At 49.5% G+C, this 26096-nt stretch overlaps 2 protein-coding genes across 4 annotated transcripts in view; one reads left to right on the forward strand and one right to left on the reverse strand.

Annotated features, from left to right (window-relative positions):
- The first annotated feature begins 1266 nt into the window (after positions 1-1266).
- Positions 1267-10598, forward strand: MCAM (melanoma cell adhesion molecule). Of its 2 annotated transcripts, XM_027563491.1 has the most exons (16): positions 1267-1373; positions 3192-3316; positions 3406-3610; positions 3696-3766; positions 3879-3966; positions 5023-5202; positions 5305-5426; positions 5511-5673; positions 5769-5887; positions 5962-6103; positions 6241-6362; positions 6470-6611; positions 6711-6782; positions 6941-7088; positions 7397-7514; positions 7993-10598. In XM_027563491.1, exons 1-16 carry the CDS (start codon positions 1307-1309, stop codon positions 8020-8022), a joined length of 1914 nt encoding a protein of 637 aa, XP_027419292.1. In that variant the 5' UTR covers positions 1267-1306; the 3' UTR covers positions 8023-10598. The 2 variants fall into 2 exon arrangements, with proteins under 2 accessions (XP_027419292.1, XP_027419293.1); XM_027563492.1 differs by lacking the exon at positions 7397-7514.
- CBL (Cbl proto-oncogene) overlaps positions 9386-26096 on the reverse strand; it is a 99414-nt gene continuing 82703 nt past the window's right edge. For both annotated transcript variants that reach the window (XM_027563488.1, XM_027563490.1), the window contains 4 exons: positions 20300-20440; positions 19816-19916; positions 18712-18894; positions 9386-17724 (listed from right to left, as the gene is read on the reverse strand). In XM_027563488.1, the coding sequence (XP_027419289.1) occupies positions 17444-17724; positions 18712-18894; positions 19816-19916; positions 20300-20440 (706 nt within the window). In that variant the 3' untranslated portion in view covers positions 9386-17443. The remainder of the gene's footprint in view (positions 17725-18711; positions 18895-19815; positions 19917-20299; positions 20441-26096) is intronic.

A 26096-nucleotide genomic window follows, 5' to 3' on the forward strand; every position in this document is an offset into this window, starting at 1 on the left:
ATCCGGGAGCATCCTCTAAGTCACCTGCCCATCTCTGGCATTTGCTGCCTCACCCTGCTCCTCCCCCCAACCAGCGAGCGGCAAGGCTGCCCTGCCTAGGACAGGACTCTATCCCAAATCCAGGCCCCCTTTAGACCATCCCAGTTAGAGGGGTCCCAGCTGATGTGGACCCCTTTCCCAGGGTCAGGGAGCTGGGGGTCTCTCTCTATGAGACAAGAATCAGTCTCACTCCCCAGAGCCTTAGTTCAGGTTCAAGGGGCCCGAAGACCCAGGCATTGGAAATAAGGGGAGATGCAGGTCCCCTTGCCTCGCTGGGACAGATTCCACTTGGGCAGGGCAGCCTGGAGTCAGTTCTGATTCCTCCTCCAAACCCCCCACCCTCAGCTGCTGGGGGGCCAGAGCCCTACTGCAGGGGGTCCCTTTAACCCTCAGCAAACAGCAACAGGTATAGGGGGAGCAAGCTGGAGACCTTGTGCCCATTAACTCATTTTTCTCCCTCTTTTCTTCACTCAGGGGAAACTGAGTCCCAGGTTGGGTTCAGTAAGTGAAGCCAGAAGAAGCAGAAACCTCAAGATCCAGGCTCGGTGGGACAAGTGTGACAACTTCGGGCCTGTGAATTCAGCCCCTCCCTGCTTCCTCTGGTCTGAGACTTGCAGGAGCTGGGGGGGAAGGGACCACCCTTAGCGCGCTCCCCAGTACAGATACCTCTGGCTCTGTGGGCCCTGGGCCCAGGGTTCTTCCCTCAAAGCGGCCAGGACTGCAAGGCTTGGGGGCAGTGCCAGGCCTCCGGCCGCAGCAGTGGTGCAACCGTTCTGGGAAGCCCGATTTCTCTGGGGCAGAGGTCCGGGGGAGTGGAGGAGGCGGCGGGCAGAAGAGCTTAAAAGGGAGCGAGGTCCCCATCAAGGACACGAAGGACCTGCCAGTGGCTCCTCCGCCAGGAGGTCCCCCAGGGCTACAAGGGCTGGCTGGGGCTAAGCGGGGTCTGACCCGGTGGGACTCCAGCATCCGGGCCAGCTTCTCCCTGCAGCCGCCTCGGAGACACCTGTCACCGCCCCCTGTCCGTTCCCTAGCGGGGGGCTGGGAGGAAGGCTCCGGCCTAACCCCGCGCCGCGCTGTTCGGCGGCGCAGCTCCGGGCATCTCGGCGCCGGGCCCGCCCCCTAGGGCTGCGGCGCGCCGGGCGGGGGGTGGGCTGCGCGGGGCGTGGCGGGCGGCCCGGGCGCCCGGGCCCCCTCCCCCGCCCCCCTGACGTCAGCCCCCGGCGGCCGCACGCTCCCTCACTTGGCTCTCGCCCTCCGGCCGGGAAGCATGGGACGGTCCGGGCTCATCTGCGCTTTCCTGCTCGCCGTCTGCTGCTGTTCTCGCCGCGCCGCGGGTGAGTGAGCTCGCTGGGGCCCCGCACCCCGAACGGTCCGGCCGGGCGGTCTTCGGCGGAGCGTGCCCGGGAACAGAGCCTGCATCCCGGCGGGGGCCGGGGCTTTGCGCGGCGGCGTGCGCTCCTCCTCTCGGGGTCCCCGGCACCCGGCGCCTTGCGCGCGTACAACTCTTCTTTGTGGCCAGTTTGCAGCCTCTGTTCCAGACCATCCCGGGAGCAGGACTGGGGAGACGGGGAGGGGGCTGCTGCCTGGAGCGGGAAGGGGCGGAGTAGAGTCCCTTCGGGCTCTGGGGAGAGCTTTCCTTCAGGTACTTTCTCGGGGGCGGGGGGCGGGGAGCGTGATTGGAGCCTTGGCGGGAGGGGCAGCTACAGCGCATCCCCAAATCCTGAATTCCGCGCCCGCCTGTTGCTGGAAAACGCAGCTTTCTTAGCTGGAGGGGTGCACCGACCCCTCCCTCTCCCTCCTGGGCTTCGAGCCAGGCTAGAGGTGAGCGAGAGGGGGAGGAACGGCGGCTCCCGCCCTGCCAGGGCGTTGGCAAAGGCTGGAGCGCCGTGTGGGTCCCCTCGCGCCTATCCGGGTGACGGGGTCACAGGTGGCAGGGACTAGGGATCGTGGAGTCCCAGAGTGCGAGCGCCCCAGACTTGTTACACCTCCCGGAATGGGACCAGATTCAGGTGGGAAAAGGGCCCCTGCACCTCGGAATTTTTCTCTGAAACTGCCTAGGAGCTGGGCGCTCCCGAGCTCACCCTACCCTTGTATGGCCGCAGTGGTGTCGCTCGTTTCTCTTGGCTCTGTTTCCCGAGTTCTAGCCGCTGGCTGGCTGGGAAAGGGGAGGTCTGGGCAATACCCAATGCCATGGCTTCGTGCCCATGCCAACAGTGTCCCTGGGGTACCCTCGGTTGCTGCCTTCAAAACCTTTATGGGGGATGGAGGGGAAAGGGCTGCATGGGGCTCCAGTGCTGCAGAAGGTCCAGCCCCACCCTGCCCCCTTCTTCTAGCGCTGGGGAAACCGAGTCAGGGAGCTGAGGCTTTTGCTCTGGGCTGAAGACCACTCCATCTGCCCTCATTGTATGGGAGCCAGCTCAGGGCAACCACCCAGGCACCCGAGTCCAACCAGATGGTATGGAGTGACATCACCTCCTTGTGGGGCGGGCAGGACACTGGCACCGCTGACGTCACTCTTGCCCACTGCCTGGCCCTTGCCCTGACCCCTGCCCCCGACCCCAGGGATAGATTTTGGCCCCTCCATGACTCTGACCCATCCTGTACTCACAAGACTCCCAGGATGGGGTCCCCTGAGAGTGTGGGAATTCACAGAGGTGCTGCTTACGGAGTAGGAGATAGGGGTCTCCTGACCAGGGTTGTCCATTGGGGTCTTACGGGGGGGCGTTGGGGGGCAAAGGGTAGAGTAGTGATGTCTTACCCTGGGTGTGGGGACAAAAAGGGCCTGTGTGCCTGGGCCTGGCACATGCCTTGCATTCCCTCACTCTGAGCTCACCCAGGGAGGAGGGGGCCTGGAAGGAAAGGGGCCTTCCTCTTGGCCCACCCTCTGCCAGCCTCATCTGGGAGTTCCTGGCGCTCAGGGTCTCTGCTCTAGTGACCAGAAATGTCCATCCCCAGCTCCCTTGAGCCAGGAGAGGGCCGTTCCCCAGGTTGGGGATCATACAGAGTGGTTGAGGCTTAGAGAGGACAGCGTGCCCTTCGAACCCTCATTGAAGTGGCAGAGAGAACAGCTGCTGCAAGCGGGTGTGAGTGAAGGGCATGGTGAGCAGCTGGAGCTCACTCAGCAGCTGGTGCCCCCCCCCCGACCCCCCCAGGTGTGCCCGGAGAGGCCGAGCAGCCGGAGCCCGAACTGGTGGAGGTGGAAGTGGGCCACACAGCCCTTCTGAAGTGTGGCCTCTCCCACGCCCAGGGCAACCTCAGCCACGTGGACTGGTTTTCTGTGAGTGCAGAAGAGGGCAGCAGGGGCGGGAGGCCCTGCCCTTCATGTAACCCCAGGACCCTCACCCCCGCCCTGCTGCCTCCGCTCAGGTCCACAAGGAGAAGCGGATGCTCATCTTCCGTGTCCGTCAGGGCCAGGGCCAGAGTGAGCCTGGGGAGTACCACAACCGGCTCAGCCTCCAGGACAAAGGGACTACTCTGGTCCTGACCGGCGTCACCCCCCACGATGACCGCATCTTCACGTGCCAGGGCAAGCGCCGGGCTCAGGAGCACCGCATCCGGCTCCGTGTCTACAGTGAGTGCCCTGTCCGTGCCTTGTGGGCAGCGTGGGGCATGGGAAGCGGTGGGCCCACACGCCTCCCCATCTCTCTCCCTTGTAGAAGCTCCGGAGGAGCCAAGCATCCAGGTCAATACCTTGGGCATTTCTGTGAACAGTGAGGAGCCTGTGGAGGTGAGGTCTGCTGGGGTGGCCCGGGGTTGGGGGAGGCGGGTAGGCAGGAGCTCAGAGAGGGTAGCTTGGCCGGGTCACAGAGTTAGGAAGACTCACACCCTGTCCTCCTTAGGTTGCCACCTGTGTCGGAAGGAATGGGTACCCTGTTCCTCAAGTCACCTGGTACAAGAACGGCCAGTCCCTGAAGGAGGAGAAGAACCGTAAGTCGCCCTCTCTGCCCTTAGAAGCTGTGCTTGTGGCACTGTATGGGGCCACTTTGCACTTTTCCTTTGCGGTGAGGCATGCCGGACCTTAGCTCCCCGACCAGGAACGAAACCCATGACCCCTGCGTTGGGAGCACGGAGTCTTTAATCACTGGACGGCCAGGGGAATCACTCTTGCACTTTTCTTTTTTCAAGTACACAAGCCATCCATGAAAATATTATCATTAGAGTTCAAACTTTTCAGAAAATCTAGAAGGAAAATTTCCTTCCTGCCCCAGACCCCCCTCCCAGAAATATCTCTGCTGCCAGTGTGCATGTGTTCTTTCAAGCCTATTTCTAGGTCCTTACTCACACATGTAAATATATCTAGGACTATATAGGGTTTTGTTTTTTATTACTTAAATCAGTGGTTCTCTTCTAAGGCTGATCTTGCTCTCCTCTGGGACACTTGGCAGTGTCTGGAAATATTTTTGGTTGTTGAAAATGGAGAGATGCAACTGGCATCTGGTGGGGGGGGTTAGTGAGGCCAAGGATGCTGTAAACATCCCACAGGGCACAGAGTACTTCTGGCTCCAAATCTCAGTGCTGAGGTAGAGAAACCCTGATCTGAAGGGCACGGCCTGCCCTACACTGTTTCCCTTTTGACAACAAGTCCCGGAAATCTTGCTGGATCGCTCTGTTTAGATCTACCTGATCGTTTACCTACTGCCCAGCACTTCACATGGCTGAGCTATAATGTAATATATAATATAGCTATAATATGGTCTAGCTCACCATTCATTCTGGTTAGTAGACGTCCAGAGTGTTTTCTCTTTATTTTTAAATCACTGCAGTATTATTTGCACACACCCTTGTATGAGTGCCCATGTGTGTTTAGGGTAGATAACAAGCAGTAAATAGCTGGGTTGAACAGCTGCAGGTGGCATTCATAAGGATCCATGGCCCTCTACAGCGGCTCCCCTGCCACTCCTTCCCCGACTCAGGACACCACAGGGTGGGGATGGAGGTGGAGCTGAGACCCACCGAACCCTTCTCCCCTTCCTCCCTGCCCAGGGGTCCACATCCAGTCATCCCAGACGGAGGAGTCGAATGGTCTGTTTACCTTGCGCAGCGTTCTGCAGGCACAGGTGTCTAAGGAGGACAAAGATGCCCAGTTTTACTGTGAGCTCAGCTACCGGCTGCCCAGCGGGAACCACATGAAGGAATCTAAGGAGGTCACCGTCCCTGTTTTCTGTGAGTACCGACTCTTCACAGTGGGGCTGAGTCCTGCAAGCTTCTGCCCTCCTGGCGCAGAGGCCGCTCTTGGGCTGAGGACTGTCCCCTTTGCCTGTGCAGACCCGGCCGAGAGAGTGTGGTTGGAAGTGGAGCCTGAGGGGATGCTGAAGGAGGGGGACCGTGTGGAAATCAGGTGTTTGGCTGATGGCAACCCCCAGCCCCACTTCAGCATCATCAAGCAGGTGCGGAACCCTCTGTTCTGGGTGGAGGCGGGCATGCAGGAATGGCTGGAGGTCCGCTCTGATCATGCCTTCGTCCTCTCCCAGAACCTCCACACCAGGGAGATGGAGGAAGAGAGGACGGATGACAACGGGGTCCTGGTCTTGGATCCCGCCCAGAAGGAGCATAGTGGCCGCTATGAATGTCAGGGCCTGGACTTGGAGACCACGACATCGCTGCAGAGTGACCAACAGGAGCTGGTGGTGAACTGTGAGGGGCTGGGGGCCCAGGACAGGGGGGCCAGGCTGGGGCAAGAGGGAATCCAATCTGCCCTGCCCTGCCTGACCCCACTGCTGCACCCCCAGATGTGTCTGATGTCCGGGTGAGCCCCGCAGCCCCTGAGAGCCAGGAGGGCAGCAGCCTCACTCTGAACTGTGAGGCCGAGAGCAACCAGGACCTTCAGTTCCAGTGGCTGAGAGAAAAGGTACCCAGGTGGGCCCAGAGCTATGGGGGGATGGGTGGGCCTGGGAGTGACCTCTGACCCGTCTCTCACCCCAGACAGGCAAGTTACTGGCAAAGGGGCAGGCGCTCCAGTTACACAACCTGAAACGGGAGGAAGGGGGAGGCTACCGCTGCCTGGCCTCTGTGCCCAGCGTTCCCGGCCTGAACCGCTCCCAGCTGGTCAACGTGGCCATTTTTGGTGAGGCCCTTGAGTTGGTCAGTGTTTTCAAGCTCTTTGGGGGCCAGAAATCACCTGTTGCCCTGGGGCACTCTAGTGCGGGAGTGGGTGGCGGGCTGGCAGAGTGTGCTGTCTTAACCCGCCCTGCCCTCACGCAGGGCCCCCGTGGATGGCATTAAGGGAGAAGAAGATGTGGGTGAAGGAGAACTCGGTGCTGAATCTGTCCTGTGAAGCCTCGGGGCACCCTCGGCCCAGCATCGTGTGGAGCATCCAGGGCACGGTGAGTGGGCACACGGCAGCCTCCCAGTTGCTGGGCCGTCCCCTTGCAGGCTCTGCTGCCACCGCCCGACACCCTCCCACCCCTGAGCCGCGTCGCCTTCCTTGTAGGCAAATGAGCAAGACCAGGAGCCGCAGAGTGTCCTGAGTGTCCTGAACGTCCTGGTGACCCCAGAGCTGTTGGAGACAGGCGCTGAGTGCGTGGCCTCCAACTCCCTGGGCAGAAACACCACCATCATTTTCCTGGAGCTGGGTAAGGGCTGGGTCCTGCAGAGGGGGTGGGAACCAGCCCACGTCGGGCTCATTCCTATCCCACCCCTGACCCCAATCCATTTCATGTCTTCCACCCCAGACTCCAACAGAACCAGCAACCTCAGTACCTCCACCGTCAGCCCCCCTGCCAGAGCCAATGGCACCTCAACAGGTGAGCTGGGCCAGACTGGGCACCCTCATTCTGCCCTGCCCAGCCCAGGGGAGCTCTGGACAGCTGCCAACCTTCCATCAGCCCTGGACTGGGCAGGGCAGTGATGGTAACGTGGCAGCCTGGGGCAGGGAGTGACTCCAAGTGTCTCTGTGGAACAGAGAAGAAGCTGACAGAGCCCGAAAGCAAGGGTGTGGTCATCGTGGCTGTGACCGTGTGCGTCCTGGTCCTGGCCTTGCTGGGTGCTGTCCTCTATTTCTTCTACAAGAAGGGCAAGCTGCCTTGTGGACGGTCAGGCAAACAAGAGATGTAAGCACGGTACCTGGCATCTTGCACACCCACCCCCCCATCTCATGCTGCCAGCTTGCTGCCTCCTCGGGGACGTTGCCCCGCCAGCCCCCGGCCCACTCGCCCGTCAGGAGCAGGAGTGGGGCACTTGCTTTCCCACCACTACCCAGCTCCTTCCACCACACTGCTTCCCTTCTTCCCTGTTGCCCTTCCCCGAGCTGGCCCAGAACACCCAAGGGCCCGTCATCACCCAGTGCCCCATCCCTCCTGACAGCCCCCCTTCCCTTGCCCTCAAGTTGCCAACCTCTTGCCTCCCTCCCTCCTCCCAGCACGCTGCCCCCGTCTCGTAAGAGCGAATTTGTAGTTGAAGTTAAGTCAGATAAGCTCCCAGAAGAGATGGGCCTCCTTCAGGGCAGCAGCGGTGACAAGAGGGCTCCAGGAGACCAGGTAGGAGGCAGTTCCTGTGGCCAGAGCCTGACAGTCTTCAGGGATTGGGAGCAGCAGGGGCTGACGGTTGCTGAACACTAACTCTGTCCTTCATCCTTCCTGTCTCCAATGGGGAGCAGCTCCCACCTCGCCTTCCTAACACTACTCACAGATGGTAGGGCCAGGCAGGTGGCTGAGGGACCCCGGAGAAGGTAGCCCCCAGGACCAAGAGCAGGACCCAGTCCATCACCACTGCTGAATGGCGCTGGTGGCTCACATCACTAGGTGTGACGTGCGGCCCAGTGTGATTTGGGGTCTCATCTCTCATTCCCTGCCCTGCCACCCCCCGCCCCCACCCCACCCTGGCTTCTTCCCTCCAGGCGCTGCACCCAGTCCATCAGCTGTGGCTTCAGTCCCTCCTCCCTTTTAGTGCTCACACCTAAACCCTGGTCTGTGTCTTTGAATTCCTGCCTCACTTCTGCTCTTCACCCATCTTTAGGGAGAGAAATACATCGATCTGAGGCACTAGCCGCTGAATCACACGGCGCTCCCTCCCCTGCCTGGAACCTCCCCCGTTCCCTGCTCACCCTCCTCCCCAGCACTCAGGATGGTCGCCAAAGCCTCTAAAGTGGACTACTGAAGTAGAGAAGACCCCCCTCCAGCTCACCTGCAGACCCCGTTTCAGAGGGCACGTGGGCCACGACCCGAGCTGTCCTGAGAAAGACCTCGTGTGGCCCTGGAGGCCCCCTCTTTGGGGACCTGTCCACCACGGTCTCAATTTGTTGAGACCAAGGAGGGGCCCTCAGTATCCCAGAAATGCATAGGAGAGTTTCTTACAGAACTTGTTTTCTCTTTACACATTATGGATGTAAGTACCGGTCTTCTACCAGCAACCAAATTAGGTAGCCTGTTTATCTTGAGCTGACTTCCTGCTCCAGGGCTGGCTTCCTAATCCAGTCATATTGCTGAAGTGTGGCTGAGGTGAGCCCAGGCCTCTCTCCGCGGGTGAGGGTTGCTCCTCACTTAGGTTGTGGGGAGAACCCCCCCCACAGTAAATGGAAGCAGTTGCCTGCCTGCCTCTGGAGTCCCTTTTGCAACACTCCTTTCTTTCCCTGGGCTGAAGCCAGGACCTGGTGGTGTTCCTTACAGGATAGTCAGTGACGATGCCGGGCACAGCTTTCCGGAGTGAAGGCCATTGGGCCCGAGCACCCTTTCACTTGGCTCCCCCCACCCTCTCTAGGAATCACATTATGACTGAATGCTAGGGGTGGGGGCTGGAGATGAGGTCCAGATTGTCCTTTACAAGGGTTAAGGCTATAAAGTTATATTAGCACCAGGGTTCTAATGGGAGAATGGTACTTGGAGATGAGAAATGGGCCTGGCTAGAGCTTTGGGGTGTGTATGTGTATCTGCGTGTATGTGTGTGTGCGTGTATGTATATATACAGTTTTGTTAGGTTGTAAATTTGCAAATTGTTTCCTTTTTATATATTGTGTGTGTATATATATATATATATATATGAAAAATAAAGCTTAATTGTCCCTTAATCTTACAGTTTTTTATTCATCATGGGTACCACAGCAGCCTGGGGCCTGCAGTTGGAACCGTGCCAAAAAGCGGGGACCAGAGGGCATCTCTGCTTCTCAGCAGGGGGCTCGAGCTCTAACACAGAGGATAACTTTGCTCCTTAGCAGCACAGCTGCCCTGATCACCAGCTTGCAGAGCCTGGTGAGCTGACGGCAGAGAGTTTTTGCCCCTTTCCTGTCATTTAGACGGCCCTCCAGGTAGCAGAACGGACGTCTGGTGATGAACTGGTGGGGTTATACATCTGGCCCTATAGTTCCCCAATGTATTACTCCCTGACCCAGGAATGAGCAAGAACTCTGGTCTGCTACAACAAAAGAAACTTTATTTAAAAATATTTTTTACAGACATGGGTGCCTGAAAAAGCTCTTTAGTTAACTGTGTATGGAAGTGAAAAAAATTAATAAATAACATTAGTATAACAGAACCTCTAAACATTAATACATTGGCAAAACAAAATGGACTTAAAATGAAAATGACTCTTAAAGCTCTGCTATTCTCTGTAAGAATATTTACCTTCTGTTTTATTCTTTACAGGTGAGAATGATTAAATACTGCTAATATAATTTTTTTATATTAATGACACATTTTTAAAATAGTCCACAAAAATCTCATCTAAGGTTTCATTTTGTTTTATTTTTAACACTGATATACAAATGGGACTCTTCATTCTGGAGAAAGCATCAAGTTCTCTCCAGCCCCACCCAGGCCAAGAATGTCAAAATCCTGAATAAGGAGGACTTTGAAAAGAACTGTTTCTATCTCCCAATTCTTTATTAAGTTATAGGCAAGGAAGAGCTGAGAAGAGGGAAAGAGGCAAGTAAAACGTCATTATACAGAAAACTTTAGTTGTTGTTGAAACCTACAGTGGCCACTATACTGAGGACAGGCTTCTGTTCCGGTACGTGGTCCTTGCCGCCCTGCCCAGGGGAAAACTCGCCCCTGCAGAGGCACCATCTGCTTAATGCTCTATGACTGAAGTTTTCAAATGAAAGGAAAGCCAAGTCTTAAGAGAGAGGCAGGAGGTCTAGGCTAGTTCAGGATCCAGCATCAAGACAAGACAAGACAGACAACCGCCTCTTCTCGGGAGTCCACCCTACACTGTTCCATGCAGGTGGGTCACTGACAGGATCGGGAGGCTGCGTCACTTGAGACGGTCCAGAGGACACCTGGCTGTCATGGAACGTTCTGTCTCCTGCTGAGTACAGAACATCCAACCTGACAATTAAGGTTTTGACTGGAGCCAACCAAACGATCCTGGGGTACAATGCTTGTTTCTTCCAACTCAGCACTGTGGCTGGGAGAAGGGAGCGCTGACCCGCTGCACCTGGGTGCCACCCCGCCGGCCGCACGGAGACACTTCCTCTCCCCCAGACTAGACAACTAATGACACTCAAGGTAGAGGAGCTAAGACTCTGGTATTTCCATATTAAGTCCTAAAATGCAGCCTGGGATACAGTGCTGCCTTAGAAAGGCACAAAATGTTTGGTTTTTTTTTTTTTTTTTTCAGTGTGCTAAAAATTGTTTTGTTTTGAATAAAGGAAAAAGATATATAAGGTTAAAAATACCAAGTCACCACAGCCAGAAAGCAGAGGGAGGAGGTACCTCCTAGCTGCCACGCCCCTGCCACACATTTCAGCAGGAGGCCAAGGCCAAGACACTAGAACGAGGATGAGACGGGCAGGTCAGGAGGCATCCACTCTCGTGGGCCTGGCGCCTGCAGGCTCACTCACCCCAACAGCAGAAGGAAGAAGCCAAGGAAGAGAATACACGTGGTCTACAGCCTTGTAAGCAGTCCCCTGCCCCATCAGCTTCCAGACAGCCATAAGCGCAGCTTCCTCGGCCACAAAACGCGGTCAGAGGGAGGTGGGGAGGAGGGACTGACGCTCAGGGCACGCTAGCACCTATGTCAGAGTGCTGGGTGCAGGCACACACCCCGCCAACGCGGGGCCCAGCACGGAAGCGGCGCCAGGCCTGCGGAGGCTCAGCCAGCCGGTACTGAGCAGGATCCCCTGGCCTCCCAAAGTGATCCAGCGGCAGGAGGAGAATTTGTGAAGGGCGCCTCTCACATTTTGGGGGCTGGATAAGAATCTGGGGCCGGGCATGAGAACTCTGATTTGTTCCACTGCCAGATCAGTAGGTTGGCGTTCAGCCTCTGCTCTCTACACACACAGCGAGTGGTCAGCTACATTTTTCTCAAGCACTGAACAAGGGAAGGGGCAGCAAGATGTCCAAACAGTTGTTAGTCTGTTAGTCAACAGCTGGCCCTTTGGCACTGTGTTCTCCAGAAGACTGCCAGGAGGCCCCCAGGCAGGCCTGGCTCTCCCCACCCCGACTCCCCCACTCACTCCTGGGCTATTTTCCGGAAATAAGAAACATTGGTGCTCCCTCTCTGAAACCAACCCAGACTTCCTAGGACTCGGTGAAGCCAAGTGGCACTGCTGTCCCTCTGCCCCTGAATTCTGGAGCCCAGAAGGAATTTCAAACACACAGGCCCCAGCCTTTACCACGGGCCTCAGTGTGTATCTTTGGATTATTAGGCGACTTCAATGTACATCAAATGACTCCAGTAATTTTAAAAAGTTGTAAGTAATTATGAAATGCATTAATAACAAGGGACAGGCTCTGGGATGAGAGAAATAAGATCAGAAGATTCAGGCAAGCAGAAGCATGGCTTTAAAAAACCAACAAATAAAGGCTTTACTACAGGATGACAAAGGAAGCAACCGGACAGAGAGGACAGATGCATCCTGTTGAAAGAGCTCTCAGGAGCAACTCTCAACTGGAATCTATACCTAATTCACATCCTGGCAACTGTCCCAGTGTCATAAATTCTCACTGCAAAGTAGTTTCTGAGGTACCGCAGAAGGCCTGCCTGAGGACATCACTGCAGAGGAGACTAGATAAGAGGGCGGGGAGGAGGGCGTGGAGGGAGTGAGGCCACGCGCCTGGAGAATGAGGATGTTCTCAGCACTAAAACCTGAAGAGAGCCCAGAAGTCCACAGGCAGGGGCGACAGGGGGTTTGGGATCTGCTCTCTGAAGATGAAAGCCAGCCAGAAACCTGAGATTAAATGAAGGCTAAGAAATGTCACCTAAGGACAGACTAGCTCTGGAACAGAAGAAACGGGTCCTGAAGAAAGAGGGAAGAAATCTTGGATGCCAGGCCTCATAAGGGAAAGAAAAACAGGCAATAAAGAAGCAGTGAAGACAGTAACCCAAGTTAACGTTAACCTAAGCATTTCTTCAATGTCCCAGATACAGTCCCACGCCTGCCTTTCCCCTCTCGAGAAAGCAGTATGGTAAACTTTACTACTGAAGTATTGGTTTGCCCAAAAAGTGCATTTGAGTTTTCATGTCATGACATCATACACAAAAGCTGATCGAACTTTTTGGCCAACCCAAAATGATTTAGGGTCTCTCTCACCTCCAGTCAGAACCTCCCACTGCCCCTTCTTCTCACCTGAACATGCGGCTGCTGCCCTGTGTGGCAAAGGCTGACTGGTTGGGTGTTCACACCTGATCAATATGCTGGGCTGATGACAGGCTTCCTTGAGAATATGAACAAGAGGAGCTGGGTATCTGTTAAAGCGAGGATCCCTAAAACTGGGGGGTCATGAGGACTTGAGGACTAGGGTTCTGATTTCAGGGCCACACATTACTGACAAACAGATTTACTTGGAGGAGAAAGGTCAAGTTGCAAAGTTTCTCTGCTCCATGCAGAATCAACTGTACTGCTTCGCTGGGTTCTGGGAGATACTCTGCATCCTGATGACTCCCTCCTTTCTTCTACTTGAATTCTTCTGTTTCTTGTATCCGAAGGACTGCTCAACAGGATGGTCAAATATACAGCCTTGACCTTCTTCCACTATGCACCCTCCTCCATGCATTAAGTGGCAACATGCATTTCTAACATGAGGCTGCTAATGTAGACTGAGATCAAAGTAATAGTAATGCTTTATGCTGAGAATACTTCAGATCAAATTTCTAGGGCATTGAAAATCCAGGAGGAGAATAACGTGTTGACTCTTACACTAAGTTCCAGGGTCTCTAAGCGCCATACTCCTATATAGGCTGACATTTCTGAGAACTGAGTTCAGTCTACTTCACTGCCTGGCTCTTGGGAGACCAAACAACTGGTGGACCATCAGGACCTAGAGACAGGTGCTCATCCTCCTCTCGAAACTTCAGCCCTTCTAAAGAGACACAGGATTAGCAGAAAGGTTGTGGAATGATTGAAAACCTAGAAGGGTCCTAAGAAAACTTCCTAATAAAGGGAAATAGGAATACAAGCAGCTGAGTAAAAAGATCAAGGAAGGCACTAGAGTGGAAAGGGGACTATAGGCAGATGCTTTCCTTAAACATTTGACTGCCCTACTGTGCAACTCTGAGCCGATGAACAGACCCACCAAACAGGCTGTAAACACATAAAAATGGTGGGTAATCCATGAGACTTACATGGAGGAATCTCCCAGACATTGTCAAAACTATAGGAAGATAACAGGGGTTAAAGGGAGCATCTTGAACTGATTCTTAACCAGGACAGCTCTATAAGGAAACGTATGTCTGCACAGAGCTGTGACTATAAACTGCACAAGTGAACTGGGAATGGGCATTTTAGGGCCAAATGCACATGCTAGACAGTCCAAGCACAATTCCTCAACATCAGTAAACCGCCCTGTGGTGGCAGGGAGAACACAGAGCTGGCACTCCAGGCTCATGGTTTTCACTCAGAACTACCTGCTGAATGAACACACACTCTGTGAGAGCCAGGCCAATGGTCAGAATCGTTATTCCATGGGCAGTGGTCACTGCAGAGTCAGAAAGGCCAACAGCAAGAGAGGAGATTTACAGTTTGGGAAGACGGCCTGTACCCCTCTGCCTCTCATGACGTGAGGTAGGAGAATATTCTGCACTAACACCATTGCTGGTCACATGCAAAAAGATCAAGATCTTGTTAAAGGGAACATACAGCTGGTCCCTACTTTGCAAGCAAATATACAAAATTCATGTGTGAGGTTTCTGATTGGACCATAAAATATATTTTACTTTTCTACAGAGGAAATAAATATTTTAAGTGTGAGAAATAGCAACCCCCCTAATTTTTCTTCTAAATCCACAAAACAGCTAAATGATACCAGCAGTACTATCCCACACCCTGGGCCCTGGTGTTAAGAGTCTGCATGAGAAGCAAAAGAACCGAAGGATGGCACAACACGCAGAGCAGGGCTAGGGGCACAAAGAGAGTTAGGGGCAGCATGGCCACCCACAGGCATATACCACTACTGGTAGTAACAGATAAATGCTGAGACGGCAGACTGCCAAATCTACTATTTACCTAAAGGGAGGTAGGTGTATCACTGAGCCCACAGGTTTTTTTCCACCTTGAGAACCCCTGACTTTAATGGAAGGAGTATGGCAGGGGCAGTGGATGAAACAGCCACCCAGCATCAAGGAGGGCTGTGGAAAGCAGTCCAGGGAGACATGGGGAAGCAGGGCTGAACCGAAGAGCCTAATGCATTTGAGCAAAGGGAAAACAGCAAAGTGGTTTTTACCTTACTTACCTGATAGCTAACAGAGGAGGAACCATTTGTAATTTAGAGGGAGAAAGGGGATGTGATTGCTCCAAACGGCAACATTCAAAGCCCACTTGTCAAAGGGCAATTTAGTTAAATTCAGAGCAGAACCAAAGAATTAAAAACTGCCACACAAACTGAGGATGAAGCATGGGTGACTGGTGCCTCAAGGGAAAATTTAAGAAATTAGGGTTTTGGAAATATCCTCAAAACAAGAGCCATGCAAAAACTTGCCTGAGGCTCACCCAGCAATCTCAGGCTCAGACCCAGGCATGAACTCAGAGCACCCAAAGGAACCTCTCACAGAAAGGTCTGAGACCCTGAGTGCCCATAGACAAACAACCGACAAGCTAAGAACCAGGCCAAGTAATGGTGCATATGTTCAACACCGAGTCTGAGGGCTGACCCAATGAACCACACAGGTACTCAATGAACTGTTGAGTACTGAATGACCCAATGAATCATTATGAAAAAAAAAAGGATAAGCTTGCCTTTAGCGTATATAAGTAAGGACATAATCTTCAAAGAAGACTTTGCATGCACTTTGAAAAGACAAAGGATTTGCAGAACCACTGCTTTCTTCTCTTGACAGATCTTCAGGCTACAGGCAGTATCTGCAGATGAGGAAAATCTCCAGCAGCAGAGGCATGCAGGCTGCCGCCATGTTTTCCAGTTCCTCACCTAGGCCTTCCACATCTGAACAAAGTGCAAAACTGAGCGCTGCCACGAGTGAAGCTCTACACTGGCTTTCAGCGGGAGACACCAGCTTCCTCTTTCCTACTCTCTGTCGCCTTCCTCTGCCCCCTCCACCCGGATTCAGGCCCTCCTGCACCTGCTGGGGGCTGTGTCATTTTCTGCCATAAAGGGAAGACACTGGGTAACCACGGCAATTCAGCAAGAATCCCCAAACCATCCACTCTGGGAATGTAAATGGCTCGGAGGCAAGAGGAGAAAAACAAAAGATCTAGGAGTAACTGAAAGCTAAGAAAAGAGTTAGAAAAAGCTTTAAGTCCAAAGATGATAACATGGGAAAGAAAACAGATGCAAAGTCATTTCTGTTTGGATTGTGAGACAAAACCAGGTTTTAGATTGTGAGGCAGGTGGGTTTATCAAGGAGCAGGCTTGTTTCTGACCAGGAGGAAGGTTACCCACTGCCAGGGAAGTCAGTTAAAAGGCTCAGGCTGGAGAACTAACTGAAATCAAGAGGTCCCTTGGCAGCATCTACAGGAACAGACCAACGAACTCTGAGTCTTCTTTACCAGCTGGCAAGGGCACAAGCTGCAGGGCTTGTCAATGTTGTCTGAGTGCAGTAAAGGCATTGATTACACCAGTGATGTCTAAAGACCATAGGGAACACAGTCACTAAAGAGTATCTGAGAGCTAAAGGGAAAAAGAAAGGGGACGGGGAGGAAGAAGGAAATGCTACATTCCCAAAGCCATAGGCACGAAGAGAAAAGCGAGTCGCCAGGCAGCACCAGTGTAGGGTTGGTGCTAACTGTCAGCAGAATGCTGTGCTACCCTGGAGTGATATCCCCTGACTCCGTAAAGAGCAAAGAAAACACTCATCTCTGAAAATATAACCTGGCTCATCATCACAGGGAGACACCCATATAAGCTGAAATTCACTGGGAAGAAAAGCTGAAGAGAGAAATCCTTATTGTCTGCTGTGTGCATTTTATGTATAACAAGGTAGAGAGCGTGTGAACGGAGCTTCCTAAGTGCTTCATGGTATTTGGGCCAGAAAGCCATGCCGGAAACAAATGATTTCCCCTTTCCATTAAGTAGAAAATCTCATGACCTACATTAGAACACATACCTGGCACCAAGGCAACTGGCTCCCGCAGACTACTTTCTGGGGAGAGCATGGAATGTATCTGAAGGCCTCTATCTCATATCAGTCATTATGTAATTATGATAATTAAAACATCTTTTTAAAAACAGATTCAATGTTCCTATAGAAACAGTGCTTTGGAGTGACCAGTGTTCGCTTCGAGTATCAAACAGGACCATAATGACAGAGCAACAGTACTTTTTTCCCATCTATCTACCAAACAAACCAACACCATCACACATTATAAAGAACATCCTATAAGCTGCTTGGCATCAGTAAGGCTGATCACAGCAAGCCCACTGCCAATGACGGACACTGAGGAGGAGGAGGGCGGAGGAGACAGGGAAAAGACAGAGCGGGGCGGTGGGACGTGTTCTAAAAATACAAGACTTCAGCTATGCACATGGTAATCCAAGCCAGAGGGGAGTGTCTGAGCTGTAACACACACTGGGGTTGGGGAGAAAACCACAGTAGATGGAAGTCTTTAAGATTCCTTCCTAAACCTCTTGTGCTAATTCCCCGCCTGGAATTTACACACACAGCAGGTTAATCTTATAATCACAGGACACACACAACCACAGACAGACGGACAAAACGCACACAACCATATCCTTAACCCAAGAAAGTCTTAAGTCCTCAATTAGGATTTACAGCACAGTACTTTTGCTTTCTGGACTGTTCCCCAGGTAGGCTACCATTTCACAAAAATCCACTCTTTCCAAGTGGGAACTGAAGGACACCTTCAAATGCACTCTTAAAACAAAGAAAAGAATCAAGCCTCCTAGGTGTTCCGTCCTCAGTCCACTGCTTTGAAATCTTGGAACCACAGATGTGATACCCCACAGATAGGGCAAGATCTCACTGTGAAGTTTCCAAAGGAACCTAGCCGCCCTTTTGGGTGCTACTTGAGCAAGAGCTCCCGGCTCCTCGGTCCTCTAAGCTGCAGCAGGCAGGGGGTGTGCTAGGTGGCAACGTGGGCTGGAGAAGAAATAGAAACGAATTCCCGGAGGATGTTTTTGGCCATTTCAATGTTGTTGTGGGCAATGACCAAGGCTTTCTGAATGTCCTGATAGGAGTAGCCCTGACTCAGGAGGCTCTCGATCTCGCTGGAGAGCTGCGGGGAGGCAGCGGCCGAGGCGGCAGCACTGCTCTGCTGACAGCTGCCTGCTTTCCGTTCAGAGTTGATTCTCCGAGGGAACGGCTTGGGTGGCCTCTCAGGAACCTGGGCACTCTCAGTGAAGTCTGGAAGAAATCGGAAAGAGAATATTTGCAAATCTGGGGGCGGGTGGGGGTGGGGAGAAAGCCTCATCTAATAACAATGTGTTAGTATGAGATATTACTGACCCACTGTCAGTCGGGTCCATGTGTTCTTCAGTCACACGGCTGGGTTTTTACAGCTTTAAGGGTTTTAGTGTACAGCCTTCCTCTCATGGCAGGACAACTTTCTAAAGACACCATGCACTTGCCCTACCGACGGGGACCACGCTGCCCTACACACACATCTGCAACACGCTTTACACTGAGCACCAAATTTTCACATGCATTACTGCCTGAATAAGTCAAAAAACATTTCTGAGGGGCCAGAGCAGACACTAGATTTCTCCCTTTACAAATCAAGGAACAGAAATAAGCCGAGGTCACAGTGAAGAAGCATTAAACAAGGCTGGGTGGCAAGGGATCACTGCCTGTTTGGGCAATGGAGGCCATGTATCTTTTTTCACCAGCTGTCCTAAAGGCTGTCTTCCGTCACTAAAGTGACAGAAACTCTGGCTGCTGCGTTCCCAGGCAGCCACAGGTGCAAGAAGGACAGCCCTTAACAGTTGAGGTCCAAATGTGGGCTGGCTCCAGGCCCACTCAGTGTGCTTTCCAGAGCCAGTACGCCTCCCTTCCAGCGGGACAGGGCCTAGAAGTCAGGAATGTGTGCTCCGAATCATCAAGCTGAATTACCACTGTCATCACACATGCTCAGATGAGCCAGAAAGCCTACTACCCCCAGCATAGGCAGAGCCAGGGTGTAAGGAATAACCTTATTTCTAAGTCAGGCAAAATTCTCAACAGTCTAAATCAGCTTTAACTTCCCAATTTGGGTCCCAGGACCAGCTCTCCTCCCACTTTGGTCCACTCCTTTCGGCTACTGACTTACTGTCCCTAGGCAGTCATCTCTGTTTTGATATAAATAGGGAGCCACACAGCATTTCTGGGTAAACCTGAGGGAGCCTGGAGACTCACGTGTCGGGGGATCACCTTCCAGGGACAGCCAGCCAAAGGAGGAACTGGCGTTGGAGATGTCGGAGAGCGTGCGGCGGGCCAGCACCGCAGGCACGGGTGGCTTGGGGACATCATACCCGTCCTCTTCGTTTTCTGACTCCTCAGGGCCAGTGTTGGCATGGGCTGCAGCCAAATTCCCTTCACCTAGACAAAGGTTCATGCAGTTATCCTCTTTTTCTAATGTACTTCTCTAACATTTCAGGACAGGGACATCCACTCATCAAGCATATATGGCATCAGTTACTGAATATCCATTATGGGCCAAAGACTGTGTGGCCCTGTGGGTAGAAATAAAAGAAACAAGGAACCTAAAATCTGCACCAATCCTGCAGCTCTACTTTTCTAAATATGTCAAAAGCAACCCTGGCCAAGGTTAACAGCCACTGAAATCCAAGACTCAAGCACCACTTTACAGCATTCAGTCAATATTTTCATCTGCATTTCACCTTGGAAGATCAGCCAAAGGGCCCTGTTGTATGTACTGCCTTCTTGAACTTTCAACTTGGTAAGCTAGTTAACATGGGAATTGAGTGTTCACCACCCACACACACAAGAATTTCATCAATGTTGAAAAGCAATGGGAGTAAGAGGGAGCTAGCTGCCAGCACTGCAGGTCCAGGCCATATAACACAAAGGCCGCCAGGCCCTGGAAGGATGAAAAACCCAAATGGAACTGGCTGTGAGAAATAAAAGAGAAGAAAGGCCTTTACTGCCATAGATCAAAGATATTTTGCAAAGAAAATTATTTAAGAATATTTCACTTAGATCAAGCTTTCATTGGCCAGACATTACCAGCTCATTCCTCTGGCATATCAATGATTGTTAAAGCATAAAACTGGGGACATCCCTGGTGGTCCAGTGGCTAAGACTCCGTGTCTCCAATGCAAGGGGCCCAAGTCTGATCCCTGGTCAGGGAACTAAGATCCCACATGCCGCAACTAAGAGTTTACACATCACAACTAAAGATCCCACTGCAACTAAGTGCTGCAACTAAGACCCGGCATAGCCAAATGGATAAATAAATTCAAATAAACAAACCAATAAAGTAGCAGAATGACTACTCACCAAAGGTACCACTCTCTGTGACAGACGGCGCCACCTGGGACTGAATATTATACATGGCTTCGTATGTACAGCTATCGATCTGCTGGTCACAGTCACACGTTCTGGACCGGAAGGAAAGTGGCATAATTATCTTCAGAAACAGAACTCTGTTATCTGCAGACTTACCAGGAGTCACTTATTCACAACTTCTCTAGACCCTGATTCTATCAAGATAACACTCTCCCTTCACCAGTGTCACTACTAGTAAATATCATAAGATTGACTCCTATTACGAGTAACAGCTGTGTATGTTTTTGAAATTACTGTGATGCTGAAGAAATGTTAAGTTGAACTGCTTACAGCTGCAAGAAGCTTAAAACATTAGCGGCTACACACATCTTTCTGCTTTATTTTTGGCTGGATAATGCTATGTGCAGGCAGCAAGCCAAGCAGGTGAGTGAGTTGGTGTCAACTGAATTCCCTAACAGGACTATTGTGAACCTACCGTGAACTCTGTGCTATCTCCGGAGGCCACTTCACGTCTGGCTTTTGAAGTCCCACGGGCCTAGAGGAAGGAGTCATATACTCTGTGTCCTCCTCACTTTCACACTGCTCCCCAGGAGGCAGCTTTGGCACAGGAAGAGGTCTGGAAGAGGAAGAATAAAAAAACAGAAAGAATGAACTGCTTTGCAATTACCTGAAGTAATTCGAAAATCACTGTGGCAGAAGAAATATATAACATCCTCAGATGTTCAAGATACTCCTAGTAAAAAACAGCAAGCATGATTCTAAACACATAAGAATGGCAATGAGTATATTACCTGTTGTCAATTACTGTCTGACTCTAGGTGGTAAGATTCTAACTTTTTTTAGCATTGCTCACCTGTGTTTTTTAAATATTCTTATAACACATACTATTTTCATAAAGAGAAAAAGGTCATTAAAAGGGTAATGCAAAAATTTTAATTACAATTCTTTTTGTTGATGTTAATAAAAATATAAAATTGCACCATTTACTCATTAAGCGTTTTGGCAATACATACTTTAAAACATTCACATTCTCTGTCACAGTAATTCTACCTTGGCTCCATCTCTGGCTATGTAGAAAGATACACTGAAGTAAAGTCATTACATTAAAAGCTTTTAAACAAAATAAATATCCAACAACAGGAATGATTAAATATATGATGTCATAAACTTGCAGGAGATAGTGAAGGACAGGGAAGCCTGGTGTGCTGCAGCCCATAGGGTCGCTGAGAGTCAGACAGGACTGAGCAACAACAGTCATGTTATGTAATAATATGCAACTGTTAAAAGTGAGGATTTTAGGGTGTGGAAAAAAAGGAACCCTCTTACACTGTTGGTGGGAATGCAAATTAGTACAGCCACTATGGAGAACAGTGTGGAGATTCCTTAAAACTGGAAATAGAACTGCCTTATGGCCCAGCAATCCCACTGCTGGGCATACACACGGAGGAAACCAGAATTGAAAGAGACACATGTACCCCAATGTTCATCACAGCACTGTTTATAATAGCCAGGATATGGAAGCAACCTAGATGTCCATCAGCAGATAAGAAAGCTGTGGTACATATACACAATGGAGTATTACTCAGCCATTAAAAAGAATACATTTGAATCAGGTCTAATGAGGTGGATGAAACTGGAGCCTATTATACAGAGTGAAGTAAGCCAGAAAGAAAAACACCAATACAGTATACTAACACATATATATGGAATTTAGAAAGATGGTAACGATAACCCTGTATGCGAGACAGCAAAAGAGACACAGATGTATAGAACAGTCTTTTGGACTCTGTGGGAGAGGGAGAGGCAGGGATGATTTGGGAGAATGGCATTGAAACATGTATAATATCATATAAGAAACGAATCACCAGTCCAGGTTCGATGCAGGATACAGGATGCTTGGGGCTGGTGCACTGGGATGACCCAGAGGGATGGTATGGGGAGGGAGGTGGGAGGGGGGTTCAGGATGGGGAGCACATGTACACCTGTGGCGGATTCATGTTGATGTACGGCAAAGCCAATACAATATTAATACAATTAAAATAAATATTTAAAAAAATAAATAAAAGAAAAAAAAGTGAGGATTTTGAAGAACTTTTTAACTGAAAGGAAGAAGTGACCAATATATAATGCTAAGTTAAAAAAAAAGGGAAAACATAACACTGCTGCTGCTGCTGCTGCTAAGTCGCATCAGTCGTGTCCAACTCTGTGTGACCCCAGAGACAGCAGCCCACCAGGCTCCCCCGTCCCTGGGATTCTCCAGGCAAGAACTGGAGTGGGTTGCCATTTCCTTCTCCAATGCATGAAAGTGGAAAGTGAAAGTGAAGTCGCTCAGTTGTGTCCGACTCTTTGGGACCCCATGGACTGCAGCCTACCAGGCTCCTCCGTCCATGGGATTTCCCAGGCAAGAGTACTACATTTATAAATTTTAATTTATAAATATTTATATATAATTTTTTATATTTGTATATTTATGTATATTTATAATGTATATTTACAAAACATAAATACATTTTATATCCCTACAGCCATGGCCAAGTAACAAGTATTGTCTGACCATCTGCCTATAACAGCCAGCTATAAAAGCAGGAAACTATACAAAAGAAAGAAGCAGAGGCATATTCTCTTTCCAGAGGCAAGGAGAATACACTGCAATAAGCCCCATATTAGGAGTTCTGAACTTGACCTTTCGATGTAGTTTTCAACAGACTGAGGAGAGAGGGATTGGAATTTGGGAATATCACAATGGCCAAGACACAAGGAGTCAAAAATCCTGGAGAAGGGAATAGTAGAGAAATAGGTTTGAAATGCTGCCTGCAATTTTCCCTAGAGCTACTGTGAATCCTTAAACCATGTATGCATGGGACAAGATTCTGAGAAACCAAGCAAAAATCAGTAGTACTTTGGCTATCTTGCCAAACTAGAGAGACAAAGTTGAAAGTAACAAATATGGCCCTTAAAATAGTTATAATTTATATGTTCAAGAAAAAATAATTTTATTAGAAAGCTATACATGAAAAGTCTAGAACCTAAGAACACAGTATTTGTTAGATAGATTCTGGGGCCGATTAGAAACTGAAAAAAAAAAAAAAGAAAAAGATTAGGTAAGTGAAATAGAGTAAGAACTATTCCAACTCAAGTAAAGAGAGGAAAAAGAATGGAAAACAAGGAAATGACAAAAGAGCTATACGAGGTATGATGAGAAGACTGCACTTTCAGGTAATTGGAGTCACAGAAGAGAGACTGCACTGCTTCAGTCTTCTGAAGAAATAGTACACACTGGAAACTAACACAACATTGTAAATCAACTACTCCAATAAAAATTTTAAAAAAGAAAAAGGAAATAGTGGCTGAGATTTTCTATGCTGATTTTTTTGTGGGGGGTTGGCGAGAAGGGGCTGCACTGCACAGCTTATGGGATTTTAGTTTCCCAAACAGGGAAACCCAGACACTTGGCAGCGAGAGCACAGAATCCTAACCACTGGACCACCAGGGAATTCCCAGTGGCTGAGATTTTCTAAAACTGATTAAAAACCTCAAATGACAAAATCCATAAAACTCAAAAACCTTAAGCAAAAATATAAAGAAAACTACATGGGCACATTATAGTAAAACTGCTGGGATCCAAAGACAAAAAGGTGTTATAAGTAGTCAGAAAAAGAAACATTACCCTTAAAGGAGCAACATTACTCTCATTTTCCAACAGAAACAATAAAAGTCAAAAGGCAGTGTGATGATATTTTTAAAGTGTTGGAAAAAAAAAAAAAAAGTGTTGGAAGACAATGGGTTTAAATTGCATTGGTCCAATTTATGCACATTTTCCCCATAAATGCATACTATAGTACTACACAATCCATAGAGTTGGTTGAATTTGGATGTAAAACTGTAGATACAAAAACAAAAAACAAAAAAACTGTAGATGCAGAGGGCGCACTGTAGTTATATCTGGATATTCCAATACATAATGGGTTGGTGCCCCTAACTCCTGAATTGTTCAAGGGTTGACTGTACTATACTTAGAAAAAAATCTTTAAAAAATGAAAGATAAAAGATATTTTAAGTCAAAGAAAATTTAAGTGAATCCATTAATAGAAGATATACTAACACACCGTCCTCTTTCTCTCCCTCTGTTGCTCTAAAGGAAGTTATTTAGGCACAAGGAAAAAGATTTCAGATGGAATGGTGGCAAAGCAGGAAGAAATGAAAATACTAGAGGATAAATACATGGAAATTTAAATGTCCTTGAAGTGTTAAGAGGCCCTGATTCCAAGTGGACTCTAATGATCACGAGTCAAAGGTATATGTTGGAATCCCGAGGATAACTGTTAAAAGAATATAAGGAGTGAAATGGTATAATAAAAACTATTTTACTCCCAAAGAAAGAAACTAGGGGGGGGAAAAATGAGCAAAGACAGGAAAAATGGGGGAAAGGGTAAGGAACAAATATTTTAAAACAAAAATGCTAGACTGGATTTAAGGGGGAAAAAAGCCAGCAAGTATATCTATATATACTGCTTACGAGAAACATACCTTCAAACATCCCTTCAGCAGGAAAGTTGAAAGTAAAAGGATGGAAAAAGTTCAAGCAAACACTAAAAGAGAGCTGAGTCCAAGGGTTAGGACTCTGATACAGACATTTTAATATAAGTCAAATTCCATGGGGTCACAAAGAGTCGGCCAGGACTTAAGCAACTGAACAATAACGATAAAGCAGACTAAAGCTGGTTAGAAGTGCAATCAGAGAGTAAACGGAGTAACAAGAACAATGATTATTTAGTCAATAACTCTACATTTCTATGTACCCTAAGTACACAGACTAAATACACATACAAATGGACAGAAATAAGCAGAAAAAAGAGAGATCCACAATTATAGGTGGAGTTATTAACATAACGCCTCTTAGTATTCGACATAACACGTAAATTAAAAAAAAAATCAGCAAGGAAATAGTACATTTGAATACAATTAACAAACTTGACATATACAGAATGTTGTGCCCAACAACTGCAGAATATTCCTTTTTATAAAATGAAAGTGGTATAACACATATGGAATTTATCATAAACTAGTCAATAAGGAAGGTCCCACAAGTAGTACAAATTTAAATCACAGGGTATGGTTTCTGACCACACTGGAAGGAAGCTAGAATGCAGGAACAGAAAAATAACTAGAAAATCTTCCAATATTTGAAAATCAAGGAACATATAAACAACTGATGAGTCAAAGAAGAAATCACAAAGGGAAAATCATCATATAATTTGAAGTGAATGATAAAGAAAACATGACATATCAAAATCTGCGGTTTACAGCTATAGCATCTGTTATGGACTCAATGTGCGTATCCTTCCCAAACTACTGTGTTGAGGCCCGAATCCCCAGTGTGGCTATATGTGAACATGGGGCATCTGAGGCAGAAACTAAGGCTGGATGAGGTCATGAGGATGGGCCCCAAGCCAACAGGATGGTGTCCTGATATGAGGAGACACCAGAGAGCCTGCTGTTGCTCTCTATACCTCTCCCTCGACACATGTATGAAGGAAGAGCCATGTGAGAACATAGTGAGAAGGTTATGCAAGCATGTAAGCCAGTAGGAGATCCCTCACCAGAAACCAAATGCGCTGACATCCTGATAGATCTTGGACTTCCAGTCGCCAGAACTATGAGAAAATTAAATTCTGCTGCTTAAGCTGCCCAGTCTGTATGCAGTACTTTGTTATGGCAGCCTGAGCATATTAACACAGCACCCAGCTCATGGAGCTAGATAAATAACAAGTAAAGCCTAAAGAAAGTTGGAAGAAAAAAATATAAGAGGAGAAAGCAATGAAACAAAAAGCAGATACTCAATGAGGATTCTGGGAAGATGGTAGAAGTTGTCTGATGTAACCATTTTGTAACTCCAGAGTCTGTTGAAGGCTTGTAACTGCCAGGTAAAGGTCAGGATGCTAAATTGCTATTAATTTCAGTTCTGAGCATAGTAGCAGCTATCCATTCCCAACCCTTGTCACAGGGCAGGCAGCTGTACAAATGTTCCTGGAGCAGCCTTCACGTAACATTCAGGAGTCAAGGTGGACAAAAAAGGACTCAGCCCCTCAAATGTTGGGAATCTGAGTTCTGATCATGGATTGCTGCTCCTGTTCTCAGAGGTGCTGACAAAGGGCAGGAGCAGCAGCCACTGCTGCTGCACCTCCCTGCACTGTTCTAAGTCCCTCTCACTCTGGCTGAAGTGACTTCCATGAGATTTAAAGGAAGATGTGGAGAAAAATCAAGAAAACCAT

Source organism: Bos indicus x Bos taurus, chromosome 15, assembly GCF_003369695.1.
Source record: "Bos indicus x Bos taurus breed Angus x Brahman F1 hybrid chromosome 15, Bos_hybrid_MaternalHap_v2.0, whole genome shotgun sequence".
NCBI classification, from domain to species: Eukaryota; Metazoa; Chordata; class Mammalia; order Artiodactyla; family Bovidae; genus Bos; species Bos indicus x Bos taurus.

Coding starts and splice junctions, on each gene's coding strand:
- MCAM (XM_027563491.1), top strand. CDS start 1,307: ATGGGACGGTCCGGGCTCATCTGCGCTTTCCTGCTCGCCGTCTGCTGC. Junction 6,363..6,469: donor TGTGGAGCATCCAGGGCACG/GTGAGTGGGCAC, acceptor CCTTCCTTGTAG/GCAAATGAGCAAGACCAGGA. Junction 7,515..7,992: donor AGAGGGCTCCAGGAGACCAG/GTAGGAGGCAGT, acceptor ACCCATCTTTAG/GGAGAGAAATACATCGATCT.